The 14,585-nt window shown below is 37.0% G+C and overlaps 1 protein-coding gene across 5 annotated transcripts in view; it reads left to right on the plus strand.

Annotated features, from left to right (window-relative positions):
- The window catches only part of GPBP1 (GC-rich promoter binding protein 1), a 33,893-nt gene that overhangs the window by 12,949 nt on the left and 6,359 nt on the right, over window positions 1–14,585 (plus strand). For 2 of the 5 annotated variants that reach the window (XM_074166164.1, XM_074166165.1), the window contains 7 exons: window positions 3,497–3,616; window positions 8,811–8,934; window positions 9,427–9,650; window positions 10,310–10,376; window positions 11,841–12,025; window positions 12,840–12,980; window positions 13,462–13,626. In XM_074166164.1, coding sequence (XP_074022265.1) covers window positions 3,554–3,616; window positions 8,811–8,934; window positions 9,427–9,650; window positions 10,310–10,376; window positions 11,841–12,025; window positions 12,840–12,980; window positions 13,462–13,626 — 969 coding nt within the window. In that variant the 5' untranslated portion in view covers window positions 3,497–3,553. Of the gene's footprint in view, window positions 1–3,496; window positions 3,617–3,727; window positions 3,749–8,810; window positions 8,935–9,426; window positions 9,651–10,309; window positions 10,381–11,811; window positions 12,026–12,839; window positions 12,981–13,461; window positions 13,627–14,585 lie in introns of those variants that run through there. The other 3 variants (XM_074166162.1, XM_074166166.1, XM_074166161.1) reach the window with 3 other exon arrangements.

The raw sequence follows: 14,585 nt of genomic DNA on the forward strand, positions 1-14,585 counted from the left end.
CAAATACTTTGTGTGGTGTTTTTTTTAATTTTGTGGGTTTTTTTTTTTAATTGAAAAGTAGTTGTATGTTTATGAAAGGCAGAAGTGTTCTTCTAAAGTAAATTGCTGATCAATGTTACCTGTTTGCCTTCGTAGCTCCCCAGTCTTTCTGCTGGCAGCTTTTGTTTGATGTCAAGCTGGAAGAATGTACAAGCGAATTTCTAAAGAAGTCTCTTCAGTATTTTTATTAATAACGTCAGTCGTGAAATAAGTGTGTATGCTTATTAGATCTGTATACAGTATGAATCTGAATAGAAGTTGCAAGTGCTTTGAGGGACACAGAATGCAGAAATGTCTCTGACTGCTGGAGATAGCTTAGGTAATGGATGTATATGGCAGGAAAAAAGACTGAGGTCAGACCTGGTAGAAGGAACCTTTCTAGTGATGGGATGTGTTGCAGAGTAACCTGGTAGTCTCAGCTGTTGGCCTAACTTGGAAAAGTTGGAAAGCAAGCAAGGAACAAACTGGTGCTTGGCAACCACAAGAAGTTTAAGCGTAGTAAACCCTGCCTGTGGCAGCAGAATGGTCTTGCTGACATCCTGTTCTCACTTCTTGTGATCTGTTTTCAGTTTACCAAATATATCTTCCTAAGAACAATGAGTATCCTAAAGCTGGTGAATATTTGCCAGATCATCAAAACAGAGCTCATGCTTGTAATGAAAATGTTTTTATATTAAAATACATTCTAGGACAAACTTGTTGGCAGTATCAGAAAGCTGGCATCTGTAAGAGTATTTGTGAAGCTTGGTAAAACATGGAATTGGCAACTTACGGCTGGGTAGTCTGTATACTCTAAAAGTTTTTAAAAAAGATGTTAATATTTGTCCTTTCTTGCTGTTTGTGTCCCAATTTAACTATGGGTAGAGTGTTCATGCTATTAGAAGTTACTAAGGTTTAATAATTAAAATACTCAATTTTTCCATGTCTAATTGCCAGACCAATAATACGTACAATCAGATGAGAGAAAGGGTTTTCTTGACTTCAGTGGTGTGGAGGTTGATATCCTCAATAGAATCATAGAATGGTTTGGGTTGGAAGGGATCTTAAAGATCATTTAATTCCACCCCCCCGCCATAGGCAGGGACACCTTCCACTAGACCAGGTAGTTGCTTTTCTTGATAGTCTTTAACTGTAAACCTGCGAAATTGGCCAGCGATAGTTCTAAAAATACATCTATGCTTTTGTTACTGCTGTTCTTTTATCAAAACAAGTGGAAGAATTAGGCTGAAAGAGTGGCAGTTTGCTGCTGACTTGCACTTAAAGTATTGTGTAGTTTTGGCCTAGGCCTCTGTCTTTACCACTCTGACTCATCTGACAGAGCAGCACTATCAAAAACTTTTTTAGAACTTTTAGTTGAAGTACTGAGAACATGAGGAAGACTTGAATCTGCTTGTAGAACAATTTTTGTGGGAAGAAGTACATACCCAGTATCAGTGAGCTGTGGACAAAGCTCTCTTAAAAACACCTTTCTAGTCCTCGGTACATTGTGACCACAAAATCTCACCAGAGCCCTTAATTTACAGGCAAAAGATATGTTAGTGAGTTAAGAATAAATTCTTTTCATGGCAGTTGGATAAATAGTAGTGTTAGGAAGCTTGACTAGTTTTCTAAAAATGGTAAGTTGAATTTATTAAGAAATCACAGTTCTAGTGCCTTTGCTGTCCCATAGCTAATAGCTGATTCACCAATAACTTGGCAATACTTCCTGGATCCTTTGTTATGTTCTTATTCAGTATAAACTAACGTCTCCCTTTGTTCTTGAGACTGTAAGTGCCTTGGTCTGACAACTTTGTTGTTGTTGTTGTGCTGATATTTCAGTATTGATACCTGTTCTGATCCTTTCTAAAGATTTCATGATTCTCCTGCTTGGAGATGAGAACTGTATCTGAGGGAAGGAGAAAAAAATAATTTTCTTGCTGCAGTCTGCTCACATTTAGTTAGCTGTTTCTTAATTTAGCATCTCTTGTATTGTTTCAGCTGTAAACATATACCTTTTGCTGTTTCTGTACCATTGCTGAACATGATTAATCAGTAAGAGCGAACTTGGTTCCTGTTAGAAGCCATTTTTGTGACGATTTTGTGACTCTAGAACTTCTTCACTTGTTTTTTACTAGTCTGACATAATTGGATTTGTTAGAAAATGTCACTGGAAATTTTGTTGAGGTTAATTTAGAAGAGAGTGGATGACTTTCAAAAGAGTAATTTATAGCAAGCTGTTTGGGTGAGACATACCTTTAAACATATTTCTATTTAATGATAGTTGATTTTGTGCATCTTGCGTCACAGCTGAACTCTGGTTTTGGAGGTACCTAAAACCCCTAAGTATGAGGTCATGGCACACAAAAGAAGTGGCAGCTCAACTAACTGCAGTTTAAAACTTACAAATCTGTTAGACTTCCTTTTAGAAGCTGGAACATTCTTGTCTGTCACTGGAAGTCTGCAATAGCCTGGTTCAGGCCAGAATGCAACAATAATTATCAGTTATCAGGTTCAGATTCCACAGCTCTTACTAATACTTACTGATGTTACAGGAGCTTTAAAGTGAGCTACATCTATGCTCACTAACTAACGTATCTGCATGCATTGTGTTGTGCAGAGATGTGGAATACAGGTTTATTTGGGTCTCCATATAAAATATGTGTGGGTGTTTGTTATGTTTTCACTGGCTGGATTTCTCATTGTGTGTATATCATACTTAATATTTTCAAATCATTGACAATTTTACAGTGTCTAGCTGCAGAACATGATTCAGATACCCATATAAGTCAGGCAGTTTTTCATTCATTTCTTTTGTTACTGTGCTATAATTCAACTTCGGGAAATATAGTTCACATTATCTTGCATTCTCTTGCTTTTTGAGTGATGTATTCGTACCTGTGGTGAGAGTGTGGGGTAGAAATGTATTCTTGGTTTTTAATCTTAATTTGAATTTTGACACTGTTTCTGGACATGTAGACTCTGTTTCCCCTGAATCTGGTGATAACATTGGTTTTGTGGTGGCCCTGAGCATCTATTTTTTTTTCATAAGGAATCTCAGTATGGCCTGTGAGACTAACTGTTAGTTACTAATTAAAAAAATCAGCTTCTAGGAAGGTAATGAAATAGCTCCTAAAATCCGTTCTAAATAGTACCAGAAAGCATTTAAACAAGCGGATTTCACCACATCTTTCTGGATCAGACCTTACACAAAATGCTTCATCACATGTACAAGAGGAAATAAAGGAAAGAATGTTCCAGTTGTACTTTCAAGATACCTGTCATATATTTGATTAGTGTTACAGTTTGCTAATAAAAGCACAAATTAAATGAGATGAGGATAGTTAGATTCTAAACCAGATCTGTGTGAGAAAATAATAGTGGAAAACAGAAGGGAAATAATGATCAAAACACCCCAAGTGTAATCCTCTTGTAATGTAAGCATCTGAAAAGTACTCATTTCTTGTATTTCCAATTTCAGGGACTTGCCATGAGGTGCTGAAGCCTTGTTTCATTGATTCGGAGAGACTGGACCTAAATGGCGCAGCATGACTTTGCTCCAGCCTGGCTTAATTTTCCTACTCCACCATCATCAACAAAGGTATATTCTTTGTTGTTCTTTTGAACAGGCAGTCATTATTAGGGAAGTCAAAATACCATAATTTCAATCAAAGTAAAAATGCAAATCTCTTTATGAATAGGGTGATAACAGGTGATATCTAGCAGTCTTTTTGTCGTGATTTAAGTAGTTGTACTGTGGTTGTCAGATTCATACCTCCAGTAGAGTTTTTTGTTGAGCAGCTGAGTTCATGGAAGGAAGCATGTGCCTGACCTCATTATCAGAGCTGCTGTTGGATTCAGATTGGCTTCCTCAGGAGTTTAAAATGAGTTACTGTATTTTGTGCTAGAAATACCAAGACAGGGGCATGTGTTTGATGTTCTTGCTTCTGATTTTGCTCTGTGTCCTATACTTTTTACAGAATTGTTATTCTATCATCCAAGTGATTAAAAAAAATGGTTTTGAAATAGGCCTTCAGGAATGGCTCTTGAGTTGCTGGTGGGATGCTTGTTACTACTGGTGGAGTGTGGGGCTTTCAAGTAGCTGTGCATCTTCACTCTGGTGAAGACTACTGTTACTCACAATAGGACACTTAGCCTGGAAACAGGAAGTAGCAATCTCTGAATTGTTAGGATTTATGAATATTCTAGGAATCCTGAGTATGTCTTTCTCATAAATGTTTCTTTTTTTTTTCTGGCCCGTCCTTCTACTCTTGCTTAATTTGTGCAAATGCAGAAGCAGAGGCAGCACTGGATATTCAAGCTCCTGTCATCTGTTTCTTTGTCTGTAGACCTGTGTTCTTGGTTATAATCTTCTGAATGCAATGTCCATATCTGCAGCTATGAGAGTGGCATTGCCTTACTTTAATGTATTTATGTAAGTTTCCTGCTGTCTTTCATGTCCATGGGAAATGTTTAGCCTTTATAAACCTAGGGAAATAGGCTTGTCCTATCATTAAATGCACAGTTAACCATCAGCTAGTTGTGTTCCTGTTGCTTTGCGTATATATGTCTACACAGACACACATGCATTTTTTCAGTCAGGCCATTGAATGTCCTTATTCATATTGCTCTATTTATTATCTTTCTTCTGCACTGACCTAGCTAGCTTCTTTGTTTAGTATAGTCTATTAGCAACTTTCAGTTGCTCTTCTGGGAACATCAGGCCTATCTGTTCCAGGATGGTTTCTGTGATCTGTTTGTTTTCATTCTACTTGATTTCTGATATATTGAACTCTTTTGACCTGCTTTTTTTAAATTTAAAGCATCTTCAATTAGAAAAGGAATCAGAGCTTAGTTTAACATCGTGTCACAAATTACAAAACAATCTTCACCACATATTTCAAGAATCTGCTGGAAGAGCTTTACCTGTATGCTCAGAGTGTCAGTATAGCAGGATAAAAGTAAGTTAAGAACTACTCCAGTAACACTTGAATATGTCTGAGCTATGGGTTGTATTTGTCACCTCATTCCTGAATTGTGGGAACCTTCATTGCAAAAATACGTGTTGTGGATCCTGTTTTCTTTCATGATTCTTTGCCTAAAGGAATTTAGATAGACTTTCCTTATCTCTTCCAAAAACTCAGTAGTCGTATGCTTTATCTATCACAGTCTTTGTGCTTCATTGTTTGAATTGCAGCTTATTTCCTTGTCTTAATTCCTCCCTCAGCGATCAGCATTCTGTGATGCACAAGACAGGTCTCATATATGGTGGTCCTGTCCTCCTCATTTCCTGGAACAGATTTTTATTTCTGCTTCCCATATATCAACAAAGCAGCTGAAGAGAAGAGCCAATAAGAGGGATGGAGATGAAGAGAAAGGATGGGATGAGGAAGGAAGGGTGTCTCCTGTCTCATGCAGAATGGAGCTGGGGTGAGGCTGTGGTATCAACAACATTTAGACTTGACAAGGAGAAACTGAACTCTGCCTGGTCAGTTTTTATTTCCCTGAAGAGGGACTTTTAGGAATTGCATCTTTTGGAGCTTAGTTTCCCTTCTCAGTCCTGGGTAGATGAGGCTTTCCCTTACATAAGTAAAGGCTAGCATTAGAAAAACCTGATGCCAGGAAGCTGGGATTCTGAATGATCTTTCTTAATGACTTACAGATTATGGCTTGACTGAAATCTCTCTCACCTGTTGCTGATGATTTCCTCTTAAGGAGCAGATTTTTATATCATCTCCCTGTCAGTTATAACGCAAAGTTCACTTAAATAGCTGGGTATCCATTTCTTGGTAGCTTTTGTTCAGGTCTGGAACTACTATATTTCATGTCAGTGTGGTTTTGCAGTTAGGCAGATGGAAATGGGAAGGTGTTGTGAATAGTGAAGCCATCTTGGGATATGTGTTGAGAGACAGTAGTTGTTAGCTGAAATAATTTTAAGTAGAATAAATTACTTTGGGTTATAATATGGTGTGATTTATGTTGTTTGCCTAGCTTTACTTAGCATAAATAGCTAGATTTGCTGAAGACTTAGTCTGCAGTAGAGTTAATTTTCTTAGTAATTTTCCTGGCAGTTGATGTAGTGCTGTGTTTAGTCTTTTAGTATGAGAAAAACATTGATGAAACATTGATGATTTTATCTCCGAAGGTCCCTTCCAACCGCTGCAAGTCTGTGATTCTGTGATGTTTGTAGCTTTTTTCCCTAAGTTTCGGACTTTTCAGTTTCCGATGTTCTGCCAGCGAGCGCTAGTGCACAAGAACCATAAACCAGAAGATAAGGAGGTTCCAACCATCAGCAGAGACTGCGAATCAACAAGATAAGAGCAGTCAATGGTCTGCCTGCCTGGAGACAGAGGAAAAATCCAGCAAGGTGTTAGAAGACCCCAGTCCAGAAATCACCATTGGACTAAAAAACGTGAACAGCACGAGAAGAGACCACATTAAGCAATAAGACTACTTCTTATACTTCAAAAACCTGTGTTACTTTCTTTCTTGGTTTGCTGAACCTAGTCAGATAATTTCTCAACTTCCAGAAATTGCCAATAGGTTTTCTGTTGGTCACAAAGTTTACTGACATCTCTGCCACTAGAGGCTTGATAGACTGATACCTCCATCATGTGGGCAAAGTGCAAACTGCATGATCTTTGCACACAATTTAGAGACTTTAGATTCATTATTTCATGTACAAATCAAACACTATATACTATATTCAGGTATACTTTGTGAAAATGTGATTGTTCTTCAAAGTTCATAGAAAATGAAAGTCAAAATCCAAAGGCAATATTGGAAGGTTGTCATATGTGTATGAACACTATCTTCTAAAATTTCATCTATGATAAACAGATCTGGAGCTTTCTGAAATTTTTGGCAGTTTATTAAAAATTTGTTTATAAGGACTTATATTTTACTTAAACATTGAGATTTATTATGATAGTTTTTGAACTACTTAGATCTTCTGATAGTTTCTTGTGGTTTTCTTTCTTTTTTTTTCTTTTTCTCTCTGCAGGTTTCTCAAGGAAGTTATTCACTTCCTAGGTCCCAAACTGAGAGGACAATCACTTTTCATTTGAATTCTGTACAGTTTGGAATCATATGCTTTGTATTTTAAGCATATCTGTTGCTTACCTGAGTTTGAATTTTAAGCAGTGAATTTTGAATTTTTGGCAACAACCAAAATAGCAGAGTGTTATCAACATTTTTCTTATACAAAAAGACTAAACACAGCACTGTACCAGCTGCTAGGAAAATTGCTAAGACTCTGTTGTGGCCTAAGGCTTCAGCAAATCTAGCTACTCATGCTAAATAAGTGAAGTTAGGCGAATAGCATAAATCACACCATATTATAATCCAAAGTAATGTATTCTTCTTAAAACTTACTTAAGCTAAACAACTAATGTGTCTCAACAACTGTGATTTCCTTTTTTTTGTTTGTTTTTTTCCTACTCACTTTGATCAGTGATGTACTTTAAATATTAATATAGCTGGATTAGATGTTAGTGGATAATAACTGTTGAAATAAACTTGTGGCTTTCATTTTCAAACATACACAATTACTGCTGTACTTTTTTCATGAGTGTTACTCAGTCTGGAGAGGGACTGAGCTTCAGGCAGCGAAGTCGATATTTTTGGGTGCTGTAAAGTTGATTATCCCTGGAATCATTAACCTGAGTGTGCTGACATAGTACGCTTCCACACGGATATGCTTGTAGGCGTTTGTAGCTCTTACGGCCCTGGAATGTGTTGGATCTCTTGTAGGTGTGCAGTACAATGGACATGGATGCGCACAGTGAATCTGTAGGGAGGGGAGGGAAGGGGCTTTGCTTCTTTGGCATCAAAGGCTGGCGGGGAGGTGCTTGGTAGCACAGCCCTCTGCTGTCACTCACTGGGAGGTGTGTGCTGAGAACGAGAGTAAGGCTAAGCACTACTTTTGCAGAGGGGAAATTAATCTTGAATTTCTAAGATGTAACAGCGAAAGAAATGTTGCAGTGTTAAAATAGTAAAGCCAGATAGAAGTAATAGGGAAGACAGCTGCTATAAGACTTGATCTTTTTTGGTTTAATCTCCTTAGGTATGAGTTCCAGTCAGGATGTATTTTGATTTGAGTGCTCTTCTCAACCTAAGGTTTTAGTTTGTAAAGTACTTTCTAGTGATACATTAAGACTTACTTCCTTAAAATTTCTACAATGCTTTCTTATAAGCTCTTAATTTGAAGGATACTTTGAATCTGTACACTTTCAACTCTTTAAGTTTCATTTTTATTTCATGACCGGTTGCATTTGCTTTATTAAGTTATAATGACGAGACTAATAAATTGGCCCTTTTTTGGTACAGCTGCCTCTGGTGGAGGCAACTCCGTGCTTTCTATGGAATGCACATGTGAAGTCTCTGACCACCTAAATTAAGATCCCAGACTACTTCTTTTCTGCCTTCCAAACTGTGATCTCCTATCCTTCTTACCTTTTTTTATTTTTCCTCTGGTGCAATGCATGTCACTTGTGCTCTGTTCTACTGCCAAAACAAGTTAGGCACTTCGGTTTTTCGCCTTCTGTCACAAACGTGTTCCTTAACTCCATTTCAGTGTCCTGGAGCAGAAGATCCAGTTTCCACACTGCTAGCATGGGAGGTGGTGACAGAGCTCTGAACATATACATACTTGAGGACTGCTGCATTGTCTGGCATTCAAAGTGCTTTTAACAATGAATTGTATATACCATGAGTAATGTGCATGTTACAGTTCTGATAATTCAGTTTTGTTATTAATCAGATATCTCAGGTCTACCACTTGTGCTCCTTTACAGTCATCACTGAACTTTGAGAAACATTCTGAAAATTTTTCGTGGACAGAAAATCGTTATGAAGCAAATCGCAGAAGACACAACTCTTCAGATGGGTTTGATCCTAACATTGGACGGCCTAATGGAGGTATAATTCAGGTTTCATGGAACATTCTGAATATGTTTACATCATTGCTTTAAGCAATCTAGCTGAAAAAAAAAGTCTGATAATAGCTCTCTTATGTTTAATTCTTATTCTGTAGTAAAATAGAGGTAATGGAAAGACATCATCTGGGAGAGGGTATGATGACTAAGGGTTTGTTAAAGTAATGTTATTCCAGGTGTATTTCTCTCTTAGGAAGAATAAAAGTGTCAAGTTAATATTCTAGCCAACAACATATAAATGAGCAGCCAGAAAAGGAGGTTGACTTGTCTTAATGTTGGACTGCTGTCCTCTTTCTCTGGCACTGTTTTGTGAGATTCTTTCCTGCTGCTCATGTGAAGGAAAACTTAAGTTCACAATGCTATCACATCCCAGAGTATAGAGCTGCTGACTTAACTTCTCGAGCAATTTTGCAAAAGTAGTATATTCTTTTGAAATGGTTTGTAATTACATGTCTTTAAAATTTAAAAATCTAAGGGCATTTTGGGAGAAAAGAGAAGAATGGTTGGCGTTCACAAGGCAGAAATGGTACAGAAAATATAAACCATCGTGGGGGATACCATGGCGGAGGTTCTCGTGCGCGTACCAGTACTTTCCATAGTGGAAAAGGCCAAGGAATGCATGAAAACAATGTACCTGATAATGAAACTGGGAAAAAGGAAGACAAAGAAGTACCCAAACAGTTTGAGGCTGAGGATTTTGTAAGTTAATTGTAATTATAATAAACAAGGTTTCATTGTTTCTGCAAGTGCCATTTTGTCCATTACAAGCTACTTCATGAGATTTCACCAGTTTCAGATCATCATATAAGGGATCACCCTTCCCATAGGTAAGAGGGTGTTAGTCGTTTCTCCACTAACTTTTCTTTCCTTTTATATCCAGTTTTTGTCATTATTTGTTCTTTATTGTCACTTAAGTGTTTAAGTGAAAGTACAGTTGGGTTCAAGTATACTATGGTATGTGAATGTATTAAATTCTACATAGTTACCTTACTGGAAACCTGAAGTACTGACACAGTGATCTTTCTGCCAGTGGCCCTTTGAGCTCTCATACTTCAACCTATAATTGTAGGATGTAAAAGTAGGGGTGAGCTTTCTCTTTGAAGAACCACACATCACTGGGTTTTGCTTTCTCTGGACAGTTCATGTAATGGTATTGACTGCTCCCTCAGATGTTTTGTTGGAGAAGAGAAACAAGTGAGCATTGACCTATTTGGGTCTCAGGGGGAAGTGTCTAGTCTGCCTCCAATTAAAAGTCTTTGACAGCAGAGGTCATACTGCCAATATTATTGTGATTCTTTATTTCATTTGTCCCAGAATTCAAGACTTATGTTTTTAATAATGATAAAACTTTCTTTCAGCCATCTTTGAATCCTGAATATGAGAGGGAACTAAATCAGAATAAATCTTTAGCTGCAGGTGTGTGGGGTAAGTATTTTTGATGTTTTTAAATGTAAAAATATAACAGACATCTGAAATTGTTTTATTTGAAATATAGGTTGTTTTTTTTTTTTAAGAATTGTAAATGTATAGATTTAAATTGTAAAGGCATTGATTGAAATTGAAGAAAATTCCATGTTATTACAATGAAAGTATCTCTTTGTTAGAGAGGTAAGACTTCTATTTGAATATCCATCTGTTGGTCTGTAGATGCAGCCATAACTAGTATACAAGCAAGGGAAGAAACAGTTCTGTTAGCTACATAAAATCACAGAATGGTTTGGTTTGAAAGGGACCTTTAAAGATTATCTAGTCTATCCTGTAGGCTATAGTGCAGTGGCTTGTTACAGCTTGGTATCTTTATTACAGCTCTGCTATTGCGAGTCTTGTTTTGTAATTGAAAAACTGAAATTAAGGCTATTATTATTCCCTTTTAAAGTAAATAATATTTGGGACAGGAGGAATATTACCATCCTCTTCTAATGCCTGTTAAAAATGTATGTTACATTCCATTTTACTTTGTGTATATGTGATGGGAGCATGCAAGTATTATACAAAGTATTTTCATAAAGTTTAACGACAACTAAGTATACAGTTATCATGAACATTTTGTAACATCTACCTGCTAAACAAAGCTAAAGTCACATACGATTTTAAGATAGGTTTTATTAAAATGTAGGATATGATGACTCTGCCCATGAAGTAGAAGTGCTTGCAGGGAGAGGGGATAATCTTGTAAAGGCTGTTAATGCAGCATCGGAATGCATGTGCAAAAAATAATTAGTGTTTTTTTCACTTTTTGAAAATTTTAGAACTGCTTTTAATAAGTGTTCTTTAAAACTGTTCAACATCAGTTACTTAGTAAAAGCTCTAAATTAGTGCTCGATTTAATGTCGAAATGTTGTAAGCTTCAGATGTTCTGTTACTCCCATCTGAGGCATGGAGATAGAGAAGCTGGTCATTGCCATGGTCTAGAGTAGTGCACATCTCTTGACTTTTGTTTATAGAGTCTCAGTGTGAACCATTTGGCTCTCAACTGAGCTGTTAATGAATATATAAGTAATTATTCTTTTAGTAGCCTTAAAGAGAAATATGAAAACCATAATCTTTTTTGAAGATTAGGTAATTATCAACAAGTAATAGTATTTGGATTTTCAATTTGGAAACAACAACTGGGTAGCTGGCTTCTTTGAAATTGCTGAGTGAAATATTTTACAAATGGTGGTTGTAGAAAATGGAACAGAACCTGTGTTTATCCAGGTTTGTACACTATGTTATTTGTGGAATTTATAGTGGACTAAATTCCTGAATTATGCCTGTTTGCTTTGGGCCATGTGGCTATCTGTTACCTTATGAACTAGAAACCTAAGTCTGTATACATATGAGCACATATATATATATATACATACACATACATACACAGACACACTTTTTTTTTTTTTTTTTCCCTAGAGTACCCTTTGAATCCCAAATCTAGATCTCCAAGGATGCTGGTCATTAAAAAGGGCAGTACAAAAGAACTGCAAATATCTGGATTCCCAGTAGTAGGAAGTCTTCATTCACAGCCAGTAAGGAATGGAACTGGCACAAGTGTTTATAAAGGATTAGTCCCTAAACCTGTCACTCCACCCGCAAAGGTGAGTCTTGGATGCCAGCGGCATGAACGACATGCTGAGAAAAGTCATACTGTAATTCTGAATGTGTCTATTTCACCCCTGAGAGTACTGTTCCTGGAATATTATGCTTTTAACACTTGCTAAGTACAGCACACCCTGAAAGTGAATGGAAACAACTTTTTCTCATTTTTATACTATACTGTAATTGCATCTCTCTTTGTTTCTCATTAACCTTTTTTGAGAAGGGCAAGAGTTGTCCAAGTGAGAGTGAAAAGAATATTTTTAAATTACAGAACAGCAATGCCTTTTGTATATATGATTTTAACAGAAAAATAGATACCTAGTGGAGAGATATAGTCAACATAAAAATACCTTCAGAATTTATCTCAGTTTTTAATAAAGATGATGTTGCAACCTGTTAGTGTCATTCTGGTCCCTTTCCAAGTGTGACTTTCTATGTTCATGTCTTGATTTTTGTTGCAAGATTTTTTTCTGTGCTCCTGAGAGCATATGGTGGAGTAGTTCTTAACTCTTTTACGTTCTACGTTAAAAATGGTACTTTCAGCTGTTGAAGACTTGTTTTTATTCCTAATACCTCAAATGTGAGGGTCTTCATTGTTTTGAAAATGTGATCTTTATATAAAAAGTGTAAACAGTATCTGTGAGTGGATGAATTGCTCATAAACAGTCTCTTTTCCACAAGAAAACAGGTGTTGGCACTAAATTATGGTTGTAGTTATGATTTGGTTTTGCTTACTCATTTTTCTGAAGATTCCTGAAAATAATCCAATTGTATTTAATGACTCTTTAAATTTATTTTTAAATTTTTGTTTAGCCTACACAGTGGAAAAGCCAAGCAAAAGAAAATAAACTTGGGAATCTGTTTCCTCATGAATCTGCATATGGTGTTGGCAATTTCAGTCCTTTCAAATCAACTTCCAAGGGATTTACTGTATCACAAAATTCAGTGAAAGAGGTAAAGCAATATCTGTTTTTTTTAATCAAATGTATAAAATACTTGAATTGGTTAAATAAGGGGATCAGTAAGTTTTATGAAGAATTGTATTACATACTTTTTTTTTTTTTTGGAAGTCAGTATAAGAAATATGGAAGGCACATCACTGGCCTTTAAGTACTGCACTGTTTCCTTTGCAGGTTTGATTTGGAGTAAAAATGGTGCATTAGGAAGTATAGTTGTGTAGGTTTAAACTTGAAAACTGCTAATGGCATGATACACTTCACAAGGTCCACTGTTTGTTAGCAGTGCTCCATAAACCAGCTTCTCTGGGTTTACATGTAAGAACTATATATACTGAAATACAACTATCTTCCTTCTGCTTGTGACTGGATATATGTGAAACCTGAAACTACAGGTGCTGAGGAGTCCTTTTGTCTTTCAAAGTTTTCTAAAGGAATAAACTTCTAACATTCTTTCTTTTTCTGACTCTCTACATCAGTTTAATCGGTCAAATTCTTCATCCCCTGTTGACAAAGTTGGTCAGCCTCGTTTAACAAAATTGACAAGAATGCGGACTGATAAGAAGAGTGAATTTTTGAAAGCATTAAAACAAGATAGAGTGGAAGAGGAACATGAAGACGAGAATCATGCTGGGCAAGAGAAGGTAGTTTGGTTCATACCTACTGTAGATCCAGCAGTAGTAGTTTTCACATGGAACCATAAACTACTACTTATTTTGTCATAAGCAGCTGTTAAGTCATGGTTTTGGATCTCTAAGTGAAGGAAAGGAATTACACTTTGATGAATTCAAAAAAGTTGTTCCAAGCACCACTATTCCTGCAGTGCTTCTTAGTAGTGGTAGTTTCTTTTTTCCTTTCTGCAGTATCTGTTCATACACGTTAATATCTGAGGTACCTCTGTGTCTTTAGCAACAATAAAATGAATAAATTAAACTTAGTACACTAAACTAGTCATTGAATCACAGAATTGTTTAGGTTGGAAAAGACCTTTAAGATCATTGAGTCCAACTGTTACACTAACCCTGCCAAGTCCACCACTAAACTATGTTCCTAAGTGCCATATCTACAATCTCCTTTAAATACATCCAGTGATGATGACTCCACCACTTCCCTGGGCAGCCTGATCCAATGCTTGACAACGCTTTCGGTAGTGAAATTTTTCAAAATATCCAATCTAAACCTCCCCTACGCGACTTGACGCTGTTTCCTTTTGTCCTGTCACTTTTTACTTGGGAGAAGAGACTGACCCCCACCTCTCTACAACCTCCTTTCAGGTAGTTGTAGAGAGCGATAAGGTCTCCCCTCAGCCTCCTTTTCTCCAGGCTAAACAACCCCAGTTCGCTCAGCTGCTCTTCATAAAGCCTGTTCTCTAGATTCTTCATGAGCTTTGTTGCTTTTCTTTGAATGTGCTTCAGTACCTCAATGTCTTTCTTGTGGTGAGGGGCCCAAAGCTGAGCACAGTGTTTGAGATGCAGCCTCACCAGTGCTGAGTACAGGGGGATGATCACTTCCCTAGTCCTGCTGGCCACACTGTCTCTGATACAAGCCAGGATACTGTTGGCGTTCTTGGCCACCTGGACACACTGCTGGCTCATGTTCAGCC

This window comes from Numenius arquata, chromosome Z (assembly GCF_964106895.1).
Source record: "Numenius arquata chromosome Z, bNumArq3.hap1.1, whole genome shotgun sequence".
Taxonomy (NCBI): Eukaryota; Metazoa; Chordata; class Aves; order Charadriiformes; family Scolopacidae; genus Numenius; species Numenius arquata.